The 22435-nt window shown below is 48.6% G+C and overlaps 2 protein-coding genes across 2 annotated transcripts in view; both read right to left on the minus strand.

Annotated features, from left to right (window-relative positions):
- LOC134078257 (myosin light chain kinase, smooth muscle-like) overlaps positions 1–9183 on the minus strand; it is a 27134-nt gene extending 17951 nt beyond the window's left edge. Inside the window, exons 1-7 of the mRNA XM_062534049.1 lie at positions 9013–9183; positions 8063–8266; positions 5021–5173; positions 1897–2034; positions 1126–1323; positions 662–908; positions 381–458 (exon numbers count right to left, since the gene is read on the minus strand). Coding sequence (XP_062390033.1) covers positions 381–458; positions 662–908; positions 1126–1323; positions 1897–1936 — 563 coding nt within the window. The 5' untranslated portion in view covers positions 1937–2034; positions 5021–5173; positions 8063–8266; positions 9013–9183. The remainder of the gene's footprint in view (positions 1–380; positions 459–661; positions 909–1125; positions 1324–1896; positions 2035–5020; positions 5174–8062; positions 8267–9012) is intronic.
- The window catches only part of LOC134077986 (myosin light chain kinase, smooth muscle-like), a 23644-nt gene continuing 6000 nt past the window's right edge, over positions 4792–22435 (minus strand). Inside the window, exons 2-12 of the mRNA XM_062533617.1 lie at positions 20575–20731; positions 11873–12080; positions 10934–10982; positions 10445–10610; positions 10028–10193; positions 9769–9790; positions 9013–9638; positions 8063–8266; positions 7264–7398; positions 5021–5173; positions 4792–4868 (exon numbers count right to left, since the gene is read on the minus strand). Coding sequence (XP_062389601.1) covers positions 4792–4868; positions 5021–5173; positions 7264–7398; positions 8063–8266; positions 9013–9638; positions 9769–9790; positions 10028–10193; positions 10445–10610; positions 10934–10982; positions 11873–12080; positions 20575–20727 — 1959 coding nt within the window. The 5' untranslated portion in view covers positions 20728–20731. The remainder of the gene's footprint in view (positions 4869–5020; positions 5174–7263; positions 7399–8062; positions 8267–9012; positions 9639–9768; positions 9791–10027; positions 10194–10444; positions 10611–10933; positions 10983–11872; positions 12081–20574; positions 20732–22435) is intronic.

Consider the following 22435-nt stretch of genomic DNA (forward strand, 5'->3'; position numbering starts at 1 on the left):
CAGGAGGCGGTTAGAAAGACCTGAGTGGACCGGCCGGCACACACACACACACACACACACACACACACACACACACACACACACACACACACACACACACACACAGAGACCTAACTAGAGATGGAGAGGGGAAAGCACAGTTCAATTCAAAGGCACTGTTACATCACAGATGACTTCAGTAACCATATAAGGCAATTTGGTCTAAGTGGGGGCCCCAAGCTCCTTTTCCCCTTTAGAACAATGGCACAGCTGGAGGAGGTAGTGTCAACAATTTATTTGGTTATATTAGTAGGATTAGTCTGACTTAGAGCCAGGATCGGGGGGCAGGAGGTGCAGTAAAAATAACCCCCAGCTCAGGCACTCTTCGCCGGAGCACCTACTCTCTCTGAGACTCTCCTGGGGAGCTCCCCTCGGTGACCAGCAGGCTGGCCACACAACTGCAGTCTCCCACTTTATTCCTGCAAGAAAACAGATTGAGAAAACCAGATTGGTCAGAAAACATGTCAGGCGTTTTTTCACTCAATATTCTGCTTTTTTTTTTTTAGCTTTAGACACATTGTAGACAATTGACATGACTGATTGTCTGATGCTGTTTTAGAAAATCTTCAAAAGGTGACCAATGCACAATGAAATGATTCTTGTGTAATCAGTGTATTCTTACTTCAGGTAGATCTCATAGTCCCCGGCATGATGAAGCCTGACTTTCCTGATGAGCAAGGACACCACGTCCTCCTTCTGCAGAATGTCAAAGTCCGCCCCTACTGACACCTCCTGGCCAGCCTTCCTCCAGACGTACTCAGGGAAGGGGTCCCCCGCAATGGCACAGGACAGCAGGATGTGCTGACCGAGGCTGGCTGTCATGGACTTGGGCTTGGTGATGAACCAGGGCTGGACGCCGTCCTGAGGCTCTGCAGCACCCACACGACACAGACACACAACAGGCTATGAGCAAGTCTGAGACAAGAAACCGACCATCATTAAGAGAGCTCAATAATCACAGAGGCTTTCTGGCCCCAGCCCATCACAGCACCTCAATAAACAGACACGGTATCTGCAGATCATCAGCATAAATGCATTAGGGCAGTTAGCTGAAGGAACTGGACGGAGGAGAATGGACATGTGTACCTTGCACAGTGAGAGAAGCCTCGGAGCGCGCCTCTCCCACCTCGTTCCACACCTCACAGGTGTATTTGCCCGTGTCTTCGGGGAACACCTCCTGGATGAAGAGAGTGCACTCTCCCCCCTTCCGCTCGAAATGGAAGTCCTCGGACTCCTGGATTTCCTTGCCATTGTGAAGCCATACCACCTCTGGTGTAGGGTTGCCTAGGAAACGGTATAGTTGAGGGGCATTCGATTAGTTAAAGCATTCACTGTCAGTCATGATAAGAAGGGTGATTTATTTTACATGTACATATGACAAAAGTCAAGCTACTATTGAGGCAGACATCAACACCTAGAGTTGTATTAAAGCTATCAAAGACTATTTTACTATGTGAACTGACATTTTAGGGTCCCAAGGAAATTAAGAGACCAAGGAACAGATGTGACATCTCCCACTGACATACACACACACACACACACACACACACACACACACACACACACACACACACACACACACACACACACACACACACACACACACAGGAAGTCTGGGAGATTATATAATAATCTGAGAGGAATCATGCCCTCAGGTCACCCACTGGGAGGAAACGAGAGCACACAGTGAGAGCGCTCCGCAGCATCTCATCTCCAGAGGCCTCGGAGGAAATACCACTCAGCAAAGCAAACAGACTCTTCATAACAAAAGCCACAGGTCTTAGCGTCCCACTTTAGGAGACGGCGCTCGGTGACAGTTAGCATCAGATGCTATGCGGAGAAAAGGGGACCGCTTACCTGCCACCTCCACGGACATGATCACCTGGCTGCCGTCCATCACCTTCAGGTCCTTCAGGCCTCTCAGGAACACCGGAGCGGATGGTCTACTCGGGTCAACCGCTTTAGTAGCCTTCGTCCTTTTGACACTTGGCTTCTCTGAAATTGAACAAATGGTCGAGTCAACTTGCGGTAAAGACAAAATAACTCACTTAGTTAGAACACTGTGGGCTGAGGTCAGACTGACTGATGCAGAAGTGAAGTGGAAACCCGAGGCTTCCATTTCTTCCACTGTGTCCTTCTTCCTGTCGCAGTGATTATTGTTATTATCATAACCATCAACATTAATTACTGAAATGTCACAAGAAGTACACAGAGTGGAGCGGGTAAATGGGGTGTGATTTATTTCTGGTACATCAGATACAGGAATATACAGTGTACACATATCCTCCCTGAGGGCACTTCCCCAGAGACCGCCGCTATCAGATGGGAAAGACTCAGACGTTTCCAACATCAAAACATCAGCTGGCCACCATCTCATATGGGGAAACTAATGCATTCACCATGCCACGGGACTACAGTGGGTCAACTCCATCTTCTCTCTCTCTCTCTCTCGCTCTCTCTCTCTTTCTCTTTTCTCTCTCATGCTTCCTCCCCTCCAGGATAGTGTGCCATCGAACAGTTACAGAAGATTTAGTTTACTTTCTCTGGCAACCCACTCCCAGAGCACGTCCAAGGCATAAACAAGTGTCCAGGAGAGGACACATAACATGCCGTAATGTCATAAGCAGCCCTGCGCGTTATTGTCCCTGGGAAAACACACCGCGTAATACCATCCTCGGAGCGGTGTTCTGGTGAGGCGTATGGACAGTGTCTCGGCGGCTATTAAGACATTACAGCAGTCAGGCTGCCCAAGTGTGACCTGATGCAGTGGGCCATAAACAGCTTTATACATTCGCCGGGCCAGAAATCATTCCGAGAGGGCCAAATCACATTAAAGCTGCACCTAGTGACCCCTAGCCGACTGTCGTTTTGATTTCGCAGAGGCTTAATTGTTAATGACACCGAATGGGCTCTTGCGCCAACGACTTTTGGCCTGTTTATGCTGGAGAAGACAACGCAAAATATTTTTGGGAGTTCAGAGTTTGGATCCGCAACCTACATATTTCCTTTGAATGCGACCTCAGCATGAGTTCTTTCAATCAGACCCAACGACAACAGTGAAAAGGGTATGTTTTCAGCATTGTGTGACACGCATAACCTCAGTGTGCAAGTGCTAGGGCAATCTTCTCCAAGGCAGGGCTCCATACCTTTGAAGGGGAAAAGGTGGCACTCTTTCCAAGTTTACTGAGTCATAGAAGCGTGGAATCAAATTAATCGACTCAGGATGAAACTGAATATAAACTCACAGTCGAGTTCATTCTGAAACAGAAACACATCCCCAGATCTTCCCCGAGGTATCATAACTGTTAAGATGATACCAGAAAACAGGAGATGGAAACCAGAGGCAAAAAAAAACTGTAATGAATACATTTCTCATCCCTGGCATTCTTGAAAGCTTTCATGATTACTTTTTTTTATCCAGGCTAAAAAAAGGAGGCTATTTCTTCACAGTGGAAACCACCATTGTGCGTGTGTGTTTGTGTGTGTGTGTCTGTGTGTGTGTGTGTGTGTGTGTGTGTGTGTGAGCAAGACAGAGAGAGAGAGAGAGAGAGAGAGAGAGAGAGAGAGAAAGAAAGAGAGAGAGAGAAAGAGAGAGAGAGAGAGAGCGAGAGACTTCTCCGGTTTGAGCTCTCCATGTATGGTACACCGTTCTGTGCCACTGCTCCAGGTTTCCCCCCGCACACAGGACCCTTTGGGACAGGGCTGGGGGGCTGCCATAAACTCTGGCCCATCGTCTGTATACATTGCCCAAATGCCACGGAGGGGGGTGAAGGGGATGGGGGGTGGAGGGGATGGGACATCGAGCACCTCCAGCTCGCTCCCATCTCCGCTGCTTGGACAGCTGAGCTCCAATGTGCTCCCCTCCTCTCACTCACTTTCAGCAGAGTTTACTCTGTACAGGCATGGCCATTATGATCACGCACCCATGCTTCCACTTCAAGACCACACTCTGAGTTAAAGTCATGAAAACATGCTATAAAATAGAAGACACAACAGTGAGTTTTTCACTTTAAATGTTTGTGTCTTTATTTGTTATGTACTGTACACGTGTTCTCTTCTCTGTCTCTTGTATATAGGACAGCCTGTAGAGTGCACACTCGCTTGGTGGTCGTGTCGCGTGTGTGGGAAACTGATGGTATTTCACATTTTTTTACCCACTCAGAGCTGAACCTCTGCACGACAGACGAGATGCACGCAGGAATGCAGAAAGCAGATGTTTCCTTTAATGCTACAGTACATTTAAGCCTGAAATAACCAGCCTCTGGAAAAAAAGAGAGCTGGCATTCACTTATCAAAGAGATTAAACAGAAAGACGGGTTGACCAAAATGGAGACATCTTTTACTTTTTTTAAAAATGGTCCACTAGAGATTTCCTGAGACAATAATCCCTGATTCTTTCACATGAGCAATGGGAAGATGCCGTTTGGCCAAGAAGGTAGCTGACAGTCCCTTAAAAATAGGCATAGAGAGAGATGGATGAGCATTTGATATGAAAACATGCTGGGGATGTTCAAGTCCTCTGGTCCTCCCCTTCTATTTGGACATTTTTATGGCAGTGGGATAATTTTAGCAACACAGAGGGGGGGACTATTTTTCCATGTCTTAAAATAGGCAGAAAGGTACAGCAGAGAAAGTGCTCAGCGTGCTGTGGACTCCAAAAGCTAACAAATGTGACACGACCCAAACCCCAGAGCTGCTCACTGCATCCATTTGCAGAAGCAGAACACAAATGCAGAATGCAGGGAGGTCTCTTTAAAAAACAACAACCTGACGGGGCAGAACGGAGTTCCTGACCGCTGGAACGGATGGGACCTTAGAGTGAGAGAAGTCTGTGCACACAGCAAGAAGAGAGGAAAAGAAAAAAGAGGAGAGGAAAAGAGAAGAAAGGAGAGGAAAAGAGAAGAAATGATAGGAAAAGAGAAGAGAGGAGAGGAAAAGAGAGGAGAGGAGAGGAGAGTAGAGTGTATGAACAGCGGCACACCTTTGACCACCACGATGGCGGAGCACTCAGCTCGCCCGTGATCGTTCTCAGCCACACACGAGTAGGAGCCGGCGTCGTCTGGCCGTGCCCCCTGCACCGTGAGCTGAGCCTGGCCCCTCTCGAACGCCGTCTGGGCATGCTGGCACGGCTTATCTGGAACCAGAGACCAAAGGGGAGACCATATCACACTTTATCACAGCAACACAAGTGATGCTTAGGAATACATGTTGGAGTGATAAGATGCAAAGGATATGAATGTGCCTGCATTGGCAATGGAAGAAACAAATAAAAATACATTCTGAGATCTGAGTATATCAAGATGGTGAAAGAGGGCTCCAAACAGTTTAATCCCATAAATCATAGCGAGGAATATAAAGTACATGTATATGCAAATGAATCTCAACTATCATCATCAATAATGTGCTGACAGGCTATTATAGAGATAATGTTTGGACCTTGATATCCAGTGATCCTCAGCCACTATCTGCTGAAGCCAATGGCCTCTGTGAGGTCATCCAACCCAAGAAGGGCATATTCAGATCCATGTAAACTTTTTTTTTGTTTAGGAGCTCATAGAGATTTCATAATCATGCAGCTCTGCACAACGATGTCTGCTTTTCAGGCCAAGCGCTCGCCAAGTCTGGCTGGGTGTTAGATTTCACAAGGGAGCAATGCACAATATTCCTTTATATGGGTTCCTGGGGCTTGCATTTGGGCTTGACGTTGTGATAGCTCACACACTGCTGCTTCCAGCAGTAAAGAGTTTCAACAGCCCGGTGCCTCTATCCCAGACGTGCAGGGTCATGGGATCCATTCCTGTTTTCGTACAGTAGTACACATTAAAAACACTCTCGTTCCACTGCTTGTGGCCAACAGATCGCATCAGGGCCTTTTCAGACATCTGGGCTTCCTGTACACCGCAACACAAAGGTATAAAACATGTTGTGGAAACTGTGAGTAATCCTTTACCTAGAAGGACCCCTTTCTCTTGTGTTCTCTGATAGAGAATTGATAGGAGGCTGAAGAATGTTTGGAGCGCTTTCAGCTTGATATTGTCAACATGTTGCTATTATAGTCCATCGGCTGTATGAGAACCATATGACTGCATACTACACATGAGAAAGATAAGCTGGCGTTGCTCACTTTCTAAGGCATATTTAAGCACTTTGAATGTGCAGTCCTTCAACATCTAATTTGGCTTTTACTGGCTGCAGTGTTTTGTGTCAACCTAACGAGCAGACATATTTAGTGACAAAGCGTTGCTGGGAATGGACGCGTCATCTCAGAACTGCCAAGTGGAAAAGTTTTTTTCCATTTAGGTCATTATATTGGCCAATTTGTGGTCAGTAAGTAACACATTTTGTCACAGTGTTTAACAGCAAACCAGTATCTATGAGGTGCTATGTAGAGTCTGAAGTCTGAAGGGGAAAAAAACAAAGTTGTGCAAATTCATCCTCTTAAATCCAAACCAAATCTTCTCGAATCTCCTATAATATGAAACCAACATCATTAATCAAACCTTCCAATTTCTCCTCAAAAAGCCAGTCACTCCATCATTCAACTTAATCTCTAAGATCCATGCTGTCATTCAAAACCAAGGGCAGGCTACTTCCTCAAACAAACACTTCAGTGAGCTGCAGAGAAAGACAAAAAGGTCAATATTTTGTTTGAGTAGCAAGTGTCTTTGTGTCTGGTTTCGTAGAGAGGAAAGGCAATAGCTGACATCCAGTCCACTGCACACAGAGCTTTCTAGCTGAACCGGCCTCTGCCTCTCAGAATAGGCATATCTCAGTCATCCCTCCACCCTGTAAACTTGTTTTTGTAGTTGTCATAAAATATAGGGAGCGTTTACGAGAGCTTATTTTAGAATAGGAAGTCTACCAATGCCCCCTGCTGGCAAGGACAGCCACCACACTACAGGGCGTCTTGGGAGACAGCTCTTGAGGCAAGGAAGGGGCAGGATTAGAGGCAGAACATTGCCTCCAAGAACTCAATCAGAGATCAGAGCAAATCAAAGTTTTAATCTTAGGTGGCGAACCTGGGGTGCTTTTAAGGTAAATGTAAGGGACAGTAATTATACAAAAACGCCTGTACTGCCCCCACCATAAATGACCCCTTCTACCCTACGTCCAGAGGAGAAAAAAAGCCTAGGTGGTGAGTAGTACACACATGCTCTCATACACACCGCCTGTCGCTCTCCTCTGTCACACACAACACTCCCCCTCACTCATTCAGCCTCTCACCGTCCAGCAGCCAGGTGACCGTGGGCACGGGTCTCCCCTCCACGGAGCACAGCAGGGTGAAGTCCTGACCGGCGGTCACAGAGCTGCCCTTTAGCAGGCTGCTGAACACGGGCGCTTTGCCCTCTGGACGTTGACCTGTGGACACCACAACACTGCTCTGAACACACTCTCGCCTGGACATCAGCGGTGACTTCAGTGTGTCGTTATGGTCTGAGTGGTCACTACCTGGTCCTGGCAGAGTGAAATAACAATGCAAAACAATGCACACCGACTGTCTTGGAGTCATTGGATCTGCAGTGAGGCTAATTGGCCAGCAGATGGCCCAGTTTCGTCAGGCTTAGTGTGGATACAGATGATGTAGACTGCCAAAAGCATGTTATCTCATGGGCAACCTACTGTACGATTACGGTGAGAACACGATAACATGGAGTGAGCATTAGCTCACTGGAGTGCTTACAACTAGAGCTTGGTATGTTGATGTTGAAATAAAGCAACAAAAAATGATGCATTACTCAGTGTCTTGGGTGTAAAAATAGCTGTTTTTCTGCGATGCCAGAGATTAGATGCTTCAGGGCTCAGAGACGACATACACCATGACCTGGCCAGGCTGATTATAAAAATACATGTTGATTATCCTTGTACTGAAATATTGAGCACACACACACATACACACACATACACACACACACACACACACACACACACACACACACATGTGCAGCGTACACACACATGGGCACATCGCTATTAGCTGTGTCCAGATTAATGGGCAGCGTCACTGAGACAGGGGGGTTCTCACTCTTCACGTGGAGCGTCCAGGTGGCGGTCACCTTCCCGCGGCCGTTGGTGGCGGTGCAGCCGTACTGGCCGGCGTCGCTCCTCTGCGCCCGGTCGACGCAGAGCAGGTGCACGTCCCCCTCCTGCTGCAGGCTGAGTCCGGCCCGAGGCCTGGCGGGGTGGCCATCCTTCAGCCAGCTCACAGTGGGCAGTGGGGAGCCAGACACTGCCAAAGACCACAGTGAGCTCATTAAGGGCTTATGGTAAAAGTCATTAAGGGGGGGCAGTGGACCAAAATAGTCAAAGTTAAGTATGCGACACCCACACTAATGAGGTACAAAACATCTTAGACAAACATTAGGCACCGCTAGCCTGTCTAAAAATCCTTTTAGAGATGGGTTATGTAATGGGACAACAAATTGTGGGCCTATAATAAAGTTTGGTAGGCTGGGAGTTGGATTTCGCCCTGCAGCTCAGTCTGGACACCTGCACATCTATCTCTCCTGCTTCCTGTCCACGTTTGCAGGGTCCAACCACAAGCTGGTTTATCCACCAGGTGCACCCGGAATGCTGGTCTGATTGGTTGAAGTACAATCCAAGCGTACAGAGTCATTTGAACTATGCCCATTGATCACGCCTCTTGTGCAGTTGAAATAAAGTGCAGACTCCCCAGACAAATGTTCAATCTTAAAAGAGATGATAGCCAAACTAAAAGTTTGGCACACTTTTAGAATATGTAGGTTTCTTTACAAATACAATAGGTTTACCTTGCTAGCAAAAATATACTACATATCTAACTTAGTACTGTTCTAAGAGAACACATAGCCACACCAAGAATGGATGCATTTAGCATATACAGTATGTCTGAAGTCCAGTTAAGCAGTCCAGGCAGCTGTTATGAATGTATCAGAATCAATCAGGGTCTTAAAACGTTAACTTACAAAGACACATTCACCAGCTGATTCTAGTTACCTTGGCACTTGAACAGGACTTTGGTACCCTCCAGGGCATCTTGGCTCTGAGGCTGGAGCTCAAATCTGGGAGCCGCTCCCACCGGTGAGTCTGCTGCCCGGGTCTCTCTGCCCAGCCTGAGGACCTCTCGACTGGACTCCGAGGGGGACGAGGCCCCAGACGCTCGGCCAGCGCTGGAGAGCTCCCCTGCACCCCTCCCCACCATCCCCAGCTCTCTGGACGCCTGTGCGCCCGCCCCGACCCCCACTGGCTGCTGGGGCCTGACGGAGCCGGAGCTGGAGGTGGAGGTGGAGCTGGGGCTGGACATAGGGCTGGCCGTGGAGGCCTTCAGCCGAGACTCTGCCCTCCTGGTGCTCTCTTCTCTGGACTCTGCGTGTGTTGTTGTTGTTGTTGTTGTTGTTGTTGTTGCTGCTTTAGGGGACGTGGCTGTGTTTCTCCGGCTCTCCGTCCTTGTCTCCTTGACCTCTTTGGTGACTGTGACAGTACTAGTGACCTTGCGCTCCGACACCTCTGGCTGAGCTCTGCTGGACTGCTGGTCACTCGGTAGAAGGCCATTGCTGGTGCGGCTGCCCGATGGGGTCTCGGCCACCTTTGGGGCCGGGCTGACTTCAGGAGCCGGCCGAGTTCTGCACGAGTGGAAACAATTCAGGAGGGCTGTTATGCTACCAGCTCAGTGTATATTCACAAAACATTCCACCATGTTTTCTCAAGGCCTACCTAAGGTATGTATTGGCTGTATCACATAAACGGACTTACGTGCTTGACTCTGTACCTGAACCTGTAATGAAAAACAAACCCATTTTACAAAGGTATGCCTAGCATGCGAGATAAGAGGTTCTACTCCACTGCGCTCACATTGGAAGGCAAGACATAAACGCTAGGGTTGGGGAGGGTGCGAGGGCTCATATTTTATTATCCTTAGATCAACTGTGTTTGGTTCAGGGCAGGATTGAGCGAATGATAAAGAGCTTAGCTGTCAGCTCCGAGGCAGCTCATGTAACAGTGCGTTCTCTACCTTGAACGTTCAGTTCGGCCGAAGCCATGGCCTTGCCGGCGCTGTTGGAGACGGAGCAGGTGTACGTCCCCGCGTCCTCTGCGCAGGCGTCGCGGATCTCCAGGAAGTGGATTCCGGACCTCTCGAACATGCCGTAGCGGCCGGAGGCCTGGAGCTCCTCATCTCCCTGTGGGGGAGCAGAGACAGTGAGACACGGATGCAGGGGGATGCACTCTCTCTTTAACCCTAACCCCTGACCCTAATTCCAACCTTAACCCCTAACCCTGTCTGTCTGTCTGTCTGTCTGTCTGTCTATCTATTTCCTCCCCCTTGACAGTTCCTCACCCCTCTCTGTTTTTCTTGCTCTCTTTTACTGTCTCTCTCTCTCTCTCTCTCTCTCTATCTCTCTCTCTCTCTCTATCTCTCTTGCTCTCTCACCTTGAGCCACACCACCTGTGGTTGGGGACGCCCGGTGATCTTGGCCGAGAACTTGCCCGTCTGTCCCACCCGCAGGAACAGGCGTGAGGGCTTGGTCACAAACTTGGGGGGGCTTTCCCCCCAGATGCTGGGCCGGCTCTCCACGGCAGGGACACCGAAACGACCCCTGGGATCATGGGAAAGAATTCGGTCAGACGTCCCAGCGTCCCAGTCTCTCGTCCCCCCGGCGTGTTTTAATAGCCACTAACTACCCTTTTCATAACAGACAAACACTACGAGACTGCAGCGTGTGGTTAACAACTTAGCCTTCGGTATGCAGTTTATACAACAATGAGGAAATAAAAACAAGAACGCATAACAAGCAAAATGATGAGGAAAATTAGCTATCAAAACTCTGCATGAATCATTGAGAACCCTCTGTTTTCCCATTACGACTGACATTCAAATAGACCAAAGCTGGCTTTTAGGAAGATGTCCCAGAATGCTTACCCTGTTGTTCTACTGCTTGCCGGAAGGCCATATTTCTTTGCTGCGTTACCTGAGGTATAATAGAAAACACCTTTATTCCAGCACTGACATGTTTTCGTGATTACTTCAGTAGTTTTTACCCCAACCATGGTTCATAACCAAATGTCTGTGTGGCTACTTGTTGTGGGATGTATGCTGTGCACCATATGCTTCTGTTTATGTTTAGTAAGTTTGAGGTGCTTAAGTAGCTGTTTACGGCCTCGTAAATCGGCGCAGATGTTAGCTATACGTGGATGTTTACCATGAGTTCTCAAGGTAAACACCATGCCAGGCTTCTGTCATGCTTAATGTAATGCAACTATCCAGAGCGTCCTCGGTGCACACGGTAAGGTGAAGCTGTGGCACCCTGCGTGCTCAGGAATGGCAAACCTACAGGGAGGCCCAATTCCTGATGCCGCTAACAGGAAGGATAGTTTTTTCCCACCCGTCCTCAAATGTGGGCAGTGGAAATGTTGGCTTTCCAACTATGCCCTTGGTTGCCGTAATGAGTTCCGTGTGAAAGTCAGTAAAAGTCTTTTCAAAAGCTGCTGTCGTGCAAATGCCAAACTTCAAATGAGGACAAGTTATTAAACTCCCCATTCGATGACAACGACAAACCCACAGTCAAAAATGCATAGCAATAATCTCATTAAAGGCTATGAACTTGAGCAAACCTCACACGATTTGCATGACTCTACATAAGTTGCGAGCTTCCCCAGTTTGATCCTCACTGACTTTAACTGTGCTGTTAGAGGCTATTTAAACCCTTCCTGTGGCTTTTTTAAAAGAGGTCGGCCCAATCCTCTCATCTGGAGGCCTCATGTTTGAAACTAGGACAGCTCTTCTCGTCCATGTGGGTCCGGTCCGGTGCGATTAACCATCTGGACTGCCCCAGGTCATGTAACGGTGGCGACGGGTTACCTTCCACGATGATCTCGACGGTCACCTGGCGGCTGCCGGCGCTGTTCGCAGCCTCGCACGTGTAGCGTCCGGCGTCGTCCTCCTGGACGTTCTGCACCACCAGGCTGAAGGTGCCGCGGCTGCTCTGCTCCATGGAGAGGCGCTCGCCCGCCACTACAGCCTGCCCATTCCTGTACCAGCACACCTGAGGCTCGGGGTTCCCTCGCACCTACACACACAGGTGCACACACACACACACACACACACACACACACACACACACACACAAACACACACACACACAGACATTTTATTTGACTCATTTTGTATCTCCTCATGTGCGTGATCACATACACCACATACACAAATCCAGATGTGTATGAACAACACCTCACCAACACCTCAACTCCACACAGGTGTACACACACAAACAAGTCCTGGCAGCATAATCATGTGTTTGGACATCTTTAGACACATTCAGAAATATATTCTTACACACACACACACACACACATAAATAAATACACATAAAAAAAGATCAAAAGACATTTTCGCAAGTGCTTTATCTGTAGTGGTTCCTGGAAAGCTTCCCACCTGCACACACACATCTACAACAATCTTGGCTGTGCTCCTCTATCTCTATGCAGCTCAATCTTTTTGTTTGCTTACTCTCTCAGACACACTTTAACCCTAACTCTCTCTCTCTCTGCCCCTCTCCCTCTCTCTCACTCTCTCTCTCTCTCTCTCTCTCTCTCTCTCTCTCTCTCTCTCTCTCTCTCTCACACACACACACACACACACACACACACACACACACACACACACACACTGAAAAACACCCTCTCACACACACGCACTAATTGCAGCACTTGATTTGCGAGATGGGGGGAGTACTTTTTAATGAAGGAACAATTACTCATCTCATTATCTCCGCCGCGTCTCTACAGGAACCCAGTGGGTGTGTGAAAGCGACTGAATCCCTCGCCCATAATTAAAGCAGCGCCCGCGAGAGCCCCGCTTTTTGGCCAAACATAATTAGCGCTCAGAATAATCTGACACTGCAAACAATGCCCAATTTGCCCGTGCACAAAGTGATAAGCTGTTCTTCGCTCGCTGGCACGCTGCTGATTGATGCGTGGCTGTGTGTGCGCGGCGCTGACACAAAGATACTTCCCCGTTCATTTCCCTGCCATGAAGAAAAAAAACCCATTTCCTACATATAAACAACGCTCTCTTTTCTCTATGAGGCTAATAAGCGCTGGTCGTTCTGTCAAGCGCTAATTTCCACCCTCTCTGGGTGCACTTTCATGTGTGTTCAGAGAGTCCTCCTACTCACTTTCCCTCAGTAAAAAGAGCTGTCCCTGTGCCAGGCGCTGTGCCCACGGATCCCCACCCTTTGCGGAGTGAGGACTCCATTCTGGCTCGCTCGCTCTGGCCCGCTCGCTCTGGTCAGTAAGTTTACAGGAAAAATAAACCAACCAACAGACCTACGAGTCTCGGCCCAAATGGGCCGTGATGAACACCTTCATCATGTTCCTGTGATGGCTGTCACACTCGGCGTCCCGGTGGAGACAAGACCTCGCGTCCCCCCCCCCCCCCCCCCCCCCCCCCCCCCAATTCTCCACAGTTCTCCACGGTTCTAGGTCACTACCCTAATCTCACCATGCGCGGGTTGTTTCCTCTGAAGTCTCTGAAGCATTACAAATCTGCAAGCAGAGGCCATAGCTAATAAGGACGCCATATGGGCAATCTCTTTCTCTCCTCTTCTCTCCTCTTTCCACTGGTGTCATGCCAACCCTTCTTTCCTTGACCCCCCGACATCCACCCCCCACCCCCCACCCCCCTGCGCCCCTCCCTTGTTAGTTCAACATTGTATTTCGGAAGACAACCATGGTAAACCCAAACGAGCAGAAACACTCAAGAGTTCTCACACTGGGACCCAATTCAGCATGCGCACGTAGACAACTTGCTTTTTAAACTAACAGCCAAACAACCGACCAGGGGGAAATTGCTAACCACTGCAGCTGCTACGAATTTTGGATTGGAAATACAAATTAATACGGCTCGACAGTTCATAGACAATAGATTGATACCATATGGATCGCAAATTCCAAGGCAAAAAAAAAGAGAGAGAGAAAGAGAGAGAGAGAGAGAGAGAGAGAGAGAGAGAGAGGCAGACACAACCTAAAGTATGGCTTTATATCAGTTAAATCACATTCCAGCTTGTCAAACTGTCCTCTCTCAGTCTCAATCAAAAGAATTACCTTTGATATACAGCAGTACAGCAGCAGGTCCTCCACTGGATATGCCCAAAAATAGCAATATTAGCTCTAAAGTTTTTTATTAAATCAAACAGACACTGGCATTTCCTCTGAAAACAGTGCCACTGGACTCACTCGTCTCCCACAGACCTTACAGGCGAGGCTTCGCCTTCTCCTAGCAGCTTGTGGTCAAGCGCTCCACCTCAAAAATCCGGAGCGACTAAGTTCAAATGCTGACTGGATGAAAAACACAGGGTTGTTTATGCTCAGAGTCCCCTTCTTTTCACGAAGCAGAAAACAGATGCAAAACAAAAGCAGTGGATTTTTTCGGCATGTTTCTGTGTTGGTGTGCGTGTGTTGTTTTAAACCCCAGAGGAGAGGAGAGAACAGATGCAATACAATGGTGGCGACTGGACACTTGCAGAAGGAGGAGGGCGGCCGACCCACCCAGGGCGAGACGAGCCAGCCAGCTCCGAACCCAAACCCAGGCCCGGCGCAGACACAAAAACAGCAAAGCCACACACAGCAAGAATGCATACCTCCGGTCTCAGACATGACAATCAACATTCCCAACCCAGCACTATCACTGGAGAGCATTACAGCCTCCTAGGAGAGAGCGAGGAAAAAACTGTTTAATCCCTCTAAACAAATACAAACAGTCTTTCTGTCAACATCCACAAACAAACACAACATGTTTTGTCTTTTGACATCAGCTCCATCGATACAGCCTTTACAACTCCCAAACTCAAACCGGTCGGGCTATTAGACCGTGACACAGCAGTCATAATGTGCAGCCTCTGGGCAGCGCCGCGACTGCTTTAAATAGATGTTTACGGCGAGGGAATGTTTCATGAGGTTGAATGGTTTGGGGTGCTCGCGCGCACAGTTCTGCAGGTCCGGGCTGCAGCGGGGAAGCGGCGGTACCCGAGCGAGAACGGCGGAGAATGACATCTGGGGAGGATTACTGCTGAACTGGGTCTCCTCTGACAAGGGTTCTTTGGGAGTAATTACCTGTTGCGTAGACCGGCGAACACAACATGGCCAAATATCCCTACCTGCGCTCGCACACATAAATCATGACTCCTCTCTGATCTCCTCAACTGGGTTTAGAGTTGAGGGCCTCCAGCCCGTGATGGCAGTCTTTTATGTCAGGGCCATGGCAGAATGATTTACAGGGCGAGGCAAGGCAACAGGGAGGATTTCAGCAAGTGTAAGAAGTCCTGTACAGTGTCTGCCTGTTCACCACTGGGCCTTACAGATGTCACATATACCCACATACCCACATGGATCCCCATATCTGGGGATCATCCGAGCCAGCTCGTCCTCCAAGCAGACATTCCATTGTCATAGGAATGACTCTATGAAATTCCCCTGTCTGTGATGACCACGGAATCACTTTTTCCTGGCTTCACTGACCCCCATCAAACCATACTGCCAAAAGCTCTGCAAACAGAGACACCTGGAACATCCCAATCCCTGGATGATGGTCACCTACTGCAGTGTGTCGAGGCATCGGTCACCTAAAACACTCACACACACACACACACACACGCATACAGTTGGCCATTTTGGGTAATTGATCCTATTAAGCAATTATAGCGGTGGAGGAAGGCAATACTGGATGAAACATGGCCCGTCCAGAGCAGATGACAGGACCGTGCGGCGTGAGCGGTGGCCAAGGAGGAGCGGAGGACACACGAGGAGCAAGCTCTCCACATCTGCTTCCAATAACCTCCCCCCTCCAGCCTCCAGCAGGCCTCCCGTCCACTACAGCATACCTTTCACAGGGCTCGCATGCAGACCTCCCTACCTCCCTCTCCCTCACACACACACACACACACACACACACACACATATACTGCTCCTCCTATATTTTCCTACCGGTGTGCAATTATGTAATACGTCACTCCAGAGAGAGGGATTTCTTCCTCTGGCAGGCCCATGTAAAGGTTGCATGAGACAGACAGGCAGGCAGACAGAGAGGAGGCTGGTGTGCAGGGGAACGGAGGGATGATGGGTGGAGGGAGGAGGCGGTGGGGGGGAGGTGGAGGGCAAGAGAGAGAGAGAGAGGGGAGGTGTGGAGGAGGCGAGCAACGCCTCCACGCTGCAGGCATTCCTCATCCTCAAAGGACCGTCGTCTACCCATTGAGAGGCTGGCCGTGGAGCGTGACAACAACAGTGCCAGGAAAGGGCTGCGCCCAGTTAGGGCCGCGGCACTTCTGATGGAGATCTGCAGCAGACTCGAGCCCGGCTGACTGAAGCGACGAGTGAAGCCTCCGAGAGAGGCCGACTCCTCCGGCTCACATTAACCGCGGCAGCTGAAATCTTAGAGGGGCCTCGCTGTCTTGCATGTGTGCATTTCAACAGTTGCAGAGCAGAGAGAGAGAGTTTGTCTTTCAAAAAGCCACCAACGTTTTTTCCCACACCTCTTGTGTGCTCCTCAGTCTTTTGAAGAAGCCCAAGTTCATGGCTTCTGCTGAGACTCATTTTAGCTTCTTTAGCCTGACACAACAATCCGGGCTACCAGAAGAGAGGAGAAGAAAAAAAACACAGCCGGCTCCATTATTCTTCCCAGCAAAGAGCAGAGACTAACAATTATAGTCCTAACTCTGTCCAGAGCCTTTGGAAAGGAGGGAAATGATTGCTAAAGAAGCCTCTACGCTTTGGTCCAAACCATCTGACGCTTTACTTGCAACTGCATTTCAACCTCCCCGGGGTTGAGACTAACATCTGTATCCCACAAAGACTCGCGGAGACGATTCTCCGGAGGGACACGCCGATGGAATCTCTGTCTTCCCCTGCCCATGGCTGCCTGCGCTGCACTCCTAACACCACGAGCCTCTCATTTACAAGAGGCTAAAGGTTTCGCTCGTAGAAAAGTACATGTCCAAAACGATTTTCCAAGCGGGTGTAATGAGGACGGTGCTTTTCAAAAGACCGAAACAAGGAACAAAATAAAAAAAATAAAAAAATCTCTGTGGTCCAGCAAAAGAGCTCAGATGTTTGTTTCTCGTTAGCGTCAACATTGTATGTGCTAACCTCAAGTAAACCAGGGCCAGAGTGTTAGTGTTGAGAGGCTGGTGCCGGGTATATGCTGAATGGAGGGAGTGATGCTTCCTGTCGTGTTAGAGCACAGAGGGAGATACTTACTGACACCAGGGCTTCCTCTGGGAGCAGAGGGAGCTGCAGTGCCCTGCTGGAGCTCTACTTCTCCGGTTTCTCTGTTTCATAAATCACACGGGGCATGTGGGGGGTCCCCAGGGCCTCTTATTGGATTTAGGTGCCTTCAAGTTCTCACATCTGATGTGCTACCTGAGGATATTAGTAACACAGACTGCAGGCTGCCATTAAATCTTGTTGCCACAGTTCTGGTTGTACTTTCTCAGCATAGAAAAAAAATCCATAATCCAAGGTTGAGGTTTACATAACCCGAAATCTGAAATCAGGGTGTTTTTTTTCCGTCCATTGATAATGTGGAATCAGTGAAATGGAACTGAGGCTGAAGCAGCGGTCTCCTCAAGAAGGTCTAAAAAAAGAAAGGAGGGAAAAAAAACAGTGGGGCCAAGAAAAAGAAAAGGGAAAAAAATGAGGTACAGCAGGAAGCTAAAAAGTCACAAGGCAAAGGCATTTTAATCCCTATCAGGGAGCATTCCACCGATCAGTCTCTCAGCACTGCCGGCTCAGGCAGCGTGCAGTGGGATGCTGTTTGCCATCTCATCCTCCTCCAGCGGATCTCTCAGCCATGCCAAGCGCTCCCCGCTAAATCACTTCAGGCCTCAGTAAATCCACATTGAAAACAGAGCGAGAACGATGCATATTTGCAAGTCCCTTACCATTTTTTAAAACAGTTTACCTTCGGGGAGACGGGGTGTTGGCCTAGCCAGTGATGCAAACGAGACGGGGTGTATGTGTTTGAGAGTTAAAGCCAGCTTAGTCCAAGACAACAGAGCATAATAGAAGTGAGGAAAACCTAAAGCAAAGGATCTGTAGTCAATGTTATTTTTGGGCCAGCCTGAGGCTGAAGAATGTCAAGTGAAGAACGGATACAGATGGCTAGGTTCTAAACTTGCAAATGATACTAGATTTATCCATTCTTCTAACGTGCCAAAAAATGGGGGCTCAACAGTCTGTCTGGAGGACAAACATCCAAGTTTCCATTTTCCAGGAAAGGCTTAATGATTTAATTGGCTTCACAGCAGAGGTAGTGCTTGTGTGCAGTGTGATTTTTTTTCGTACAAATGCTGTGTGATTTACATTCAGCTAAAAGGGAGTGGAGTCAGAGCATATGGAGTATTTTTTTGCCTCATAGCAAGACTCAGTTTGGTGTGAATGAATGTCTGTAGCAACAGCTGAAAAATGGACAGAACTGCTTTAAATGTCTTTAAAAACAGCAACGCAAGTGATTAATTAAGTATCTTTCTTACTTCAAAGTGCACACACTCATCCATGTTCCCAAAAACAACTGCTCTGCTGATTTTTCTAACAAGTCTTTGTCTTTATTGGCCGGCCGCTTGCATACCAGTTCTATTACATAAGAAAAACAGTGTGCCTGCTTTGTGTGCTTGGTCCAGCCAATTTCATTACAGTGGAGGAACCTGTTGAGGTAGGTGCAATCCCTTGCATTAGCGCCAGTCCTGTTGGAGGATATTCTGTCACACACGTCTAGGAAGCAGTATGTGTAGATTCCTGCACTTAACAGGGCATTGAGGTTCATGATAGGTGTTAAACATGGTCTGTCAACCTTGACAAAGCCTCTTCAAAAGTCCTTAGCCTCTGTCACTAGCTGCCTTGTAAGGACATGCGCTGTGAATACTGTGGTTCCATGTCTGGTTCTCAATGGATCCTGACAGAGAGCGTCTGCAATAAAGACAAAGCCAGTCTGGTCCCCCTTCCTTACTCAACGTTCAAGATCTTTCTCTCTCTCTCTCTCTCTCTCTCTCTCTCTGTCTGCCTGCCTCTGTGTGTGTCTTTCTCGCTCCCTCCCTCTCTCTCTCTCTCTCTCCAACAATTTCCCTGGCTCCAGACTTCAGCGGCAGGTCTAACAGCAGCATTTATTATTTCAATTTCCTCTGTGCTACCCACTGTGTATCAGTAGGATACCACAAGGCCCAGCCCGCAGCCAGCTTAGTCCGAATCTCACGGCTAGATGAACCCAAACTTTGAAGCGGTAATATTGTGGAGGAGATATACGGCTAAAAAAATGGGGGAGAAAAGACATGATGTCATAAAAATGGACCTCATGTTGTTTGCTCCAAGGGTTAGGAGGGCTTTCGAATTTCTCTCAATTTTTTTTTTTATAGCTCCTGTCTGAAATGAGCACAGAGGGAATACAATAGTGACATTTTATGCTGTGGAAACTGTTTTTCTGTGGAAGCTCTACCAAACTGTTTGTACATCCAAGCAAGCTGTAAAAATCGTATCATTATGATGATATTATTCCGAACGAAAAACTTATTTTTGCATTTCCTGCTAACGAGAGGCAAAACACATAAATGGGGCCTCGGGGACAATTACAGACGAGGTGAACCTGAGTTGACATGGGGGGGGGGGGCATGGGGGCTGCTTATCCGAGCAGCTTGTTTAAATCACTGCACTTTCCCAATCACACAGAGCTAAAAGACTCAATGACCCCCCCCCCCCCCCCCCATCCAAACCCTATTGCTAACATGCAGGTAAGGCAAAACATAAACTGAAGACTCATTCCTGCATCAGTGTGTGTGACACAGAAGACAGCATCAAAGTATTCCAGGTAGAGATACTGATTAACGATTCGGAGAACTGGTTTCTGTCTGAGTGATTACTTGTGACCACCCTAGAGACGTGGTCAGTGTAGCTTCTTGAATTGCTTTGTGGAATTTCCACAGCATCCATCCATCTTCCGCTAAGCGGCGCCGCGCGAGCACATGCTGTCAAGAGCTCGATGGCTGGAGATGATGAGATGGCAAGTCAGCAGAGATGTGCTGTGCGCTAGGAGCAGTCTGACAACAGGCTACGCTAGGAGAGGCTCACAGCTGCATGTCAGGGCCCCCGTCAGCTGTCCTCCCCGCCTGCTGATGGGAGAGCCGGGTCACTCGGGGGGCTCAGACAGGACTCGACTTCATCACCTCCACTCACTTGTGCAGTCAAATGTGGGACGCGCACACACACACACACACACACACACACACACACACACACACACACACAACGACACACACACACACACACACACACACAAAACGACATACACACACAGCACAATAACACACACACACGTGTACGCGCACACATGTGCATCAGCTCACAGCTGTGTTTGGCAGCTCCGCCACGATCCCGTCAGCACTCAGCCCTCACTCCCAAAACATATAGCCCCCATTGCATTCCTTGACGGAATCCTGGGATATTTTCCTGAGAGGTGAAGCCGTCCCGCCCCGTCACAAAGAGGAACTGTTAAGAGACAAAAGCAAAAACATCTCCTCTTACCTTTCCGTCCAGCCGCGCGGTGCCCCCCGGGCTGACGCGGGCGTTGCGGGGCGGCAGGGTGAAGGCTGGCGGGTCGCTGCTGGGGGAGGATCTCCCCAGACTCATACTGGTCTTGGAGATTCGGGTCGTTGTCACCAGCTGCACGTCCCCCATCTTTCTGCTAGCCAAGTCAGAGAGAGAGAGGAGAGAGGGGAGGGGGGAGGGAGGGGGAGGGGGTACAGTTTTAGTCTCTCTTGTTTGGACAGGGCCCACCAGAAACCCCTGCCTCTCTGACTGAACACAGGTGCGTTTTCATAAATTACAAGTCATACATCAGGACATTTAGAGAAGCATTTCCTGCAGATCAACGTTTTTATTTCCAAACCTAAATTCTTCTCTACAAGACGGTAGGAATTTGACCTAATACACGAGTTGTGTCTAATATAAACGAATAAATAATGTCTTGGTGCACTTGATGTAGACTCCGCGTCTCCCATAGTTCAGTGCAAGAGGGCTCATCAGGTCTCCGATCTTTTGCAATAACCCTCTCCGTTGTCTAGCATATTAACTTGTAAGGCATACCCCCTCATCACCAGACCAGGCTTTCCTCTGGATAATTGGATGCTTTACATTAAAGCTCTGCGAAACAGAGAGTCTAGGAACTCACTGAAGCAATTTCACCTCAGCAGAGCATATGAGATGGCATGTTGTCTGTATATTGGGCTAAGAAGTCATGACCCCGACTGGTAAGCTGGCCATCTTAATGGGCTTACGTGCTCTAATCCTCTACTCCTTGTTATTGACCATGTTTGGGCTGATTCGCCACAATAAGTATGTGCATATACATGTATGTTATAAATTATATATGTCAATGTATTTTGTATGAGCAGTGGGCATTTTTTATGATGGGCCTTTTCTGCAGGAAAAAAAATATTTGAACTGGATGAACTGTATCTTTGACTTAACACCTGGAACGCTCACCACTGAGATATTGCCATATATGTTGAATTCCTTTCTGCCTTTCAATATTATGCAGTGCCCTTCTGAGATACTGAATAATAGTACATGAACCCTACACAGCCCCATCTTTTGCTTCATCCCTGGCATCTCTTTTGATAGCAATGTTACGAAAGTTTGATGTGTTACTGTAACATAAAATCTACAAATGTATTGTCTTGACAGGAAAATATTATTTCTATGTGTTATTTCTTTTCAGGTAAACAATATGTATATTTCAGTTTGCCACCCTACTTGCATGCATGGACTGAGACGTGACCTCCACACTCCATGCGAGTACAGCAGTATGGTGAGTGTGCCGTCTTAGAGTCCATGCCACCAGTGTAAACACGGGCCCCAAGACCACCTCCCGACCTTGTGCTCCCCACACCTTCCCCAAATCCCCCGCAGACACCCCTGCTAGCAGTCGAAATGTACAAAAACATGCCTGTTTCCGCTGTCTGAGGCCAAGGTAGGATGTGTGGGTTGTGTGTGTGTGTGTGTGTGTGGGGGGGGGGAGGTGCAGTAGCCTAGTTACTTTTCCAGTCAACCCGCCCCCCCCCCCCACCCCGTGTGCCAACAACAGTTTTCACACTTCCCCGCGGCCCTAACCCCCATCCTGCAGCACTTCCAGCACTCCGTCTCCATTAGGCTGCGGCCTGAGCTGCGCCTGGAGCCGCTAGCGTCGATCTGCCTGGCGTCTCACTCAGCAGCATCTAAACGAAAGATTAAACAGTGCCACCGTAATCAGCCGGCCATTCAGCACCGCGCAACACGCCGCTCACATCTGCAGTCTGGACTCCATGTGCGTGGCGAGGAAACGGCCTGTTTCCCATTGGAGGAGGCTGATTGTGTAAATACAGCTGTGTGTTTGATGTCACCTCCC

This window comes from Sardina pilchardus, chromosome 4 (genome assembly GCF_963854185.1).
Source record: "Sardina pilchardus chromosome 4, fSarPil1.1, whole genome shotgun sequence".
NCBI classification, from domain to species: domain Eukaryota; kingdom Metazoa; phylum Chordata; class Actinopteri; order Clupeiformes; family Clupeidae; genus Sardina; species Sardina pilchardus.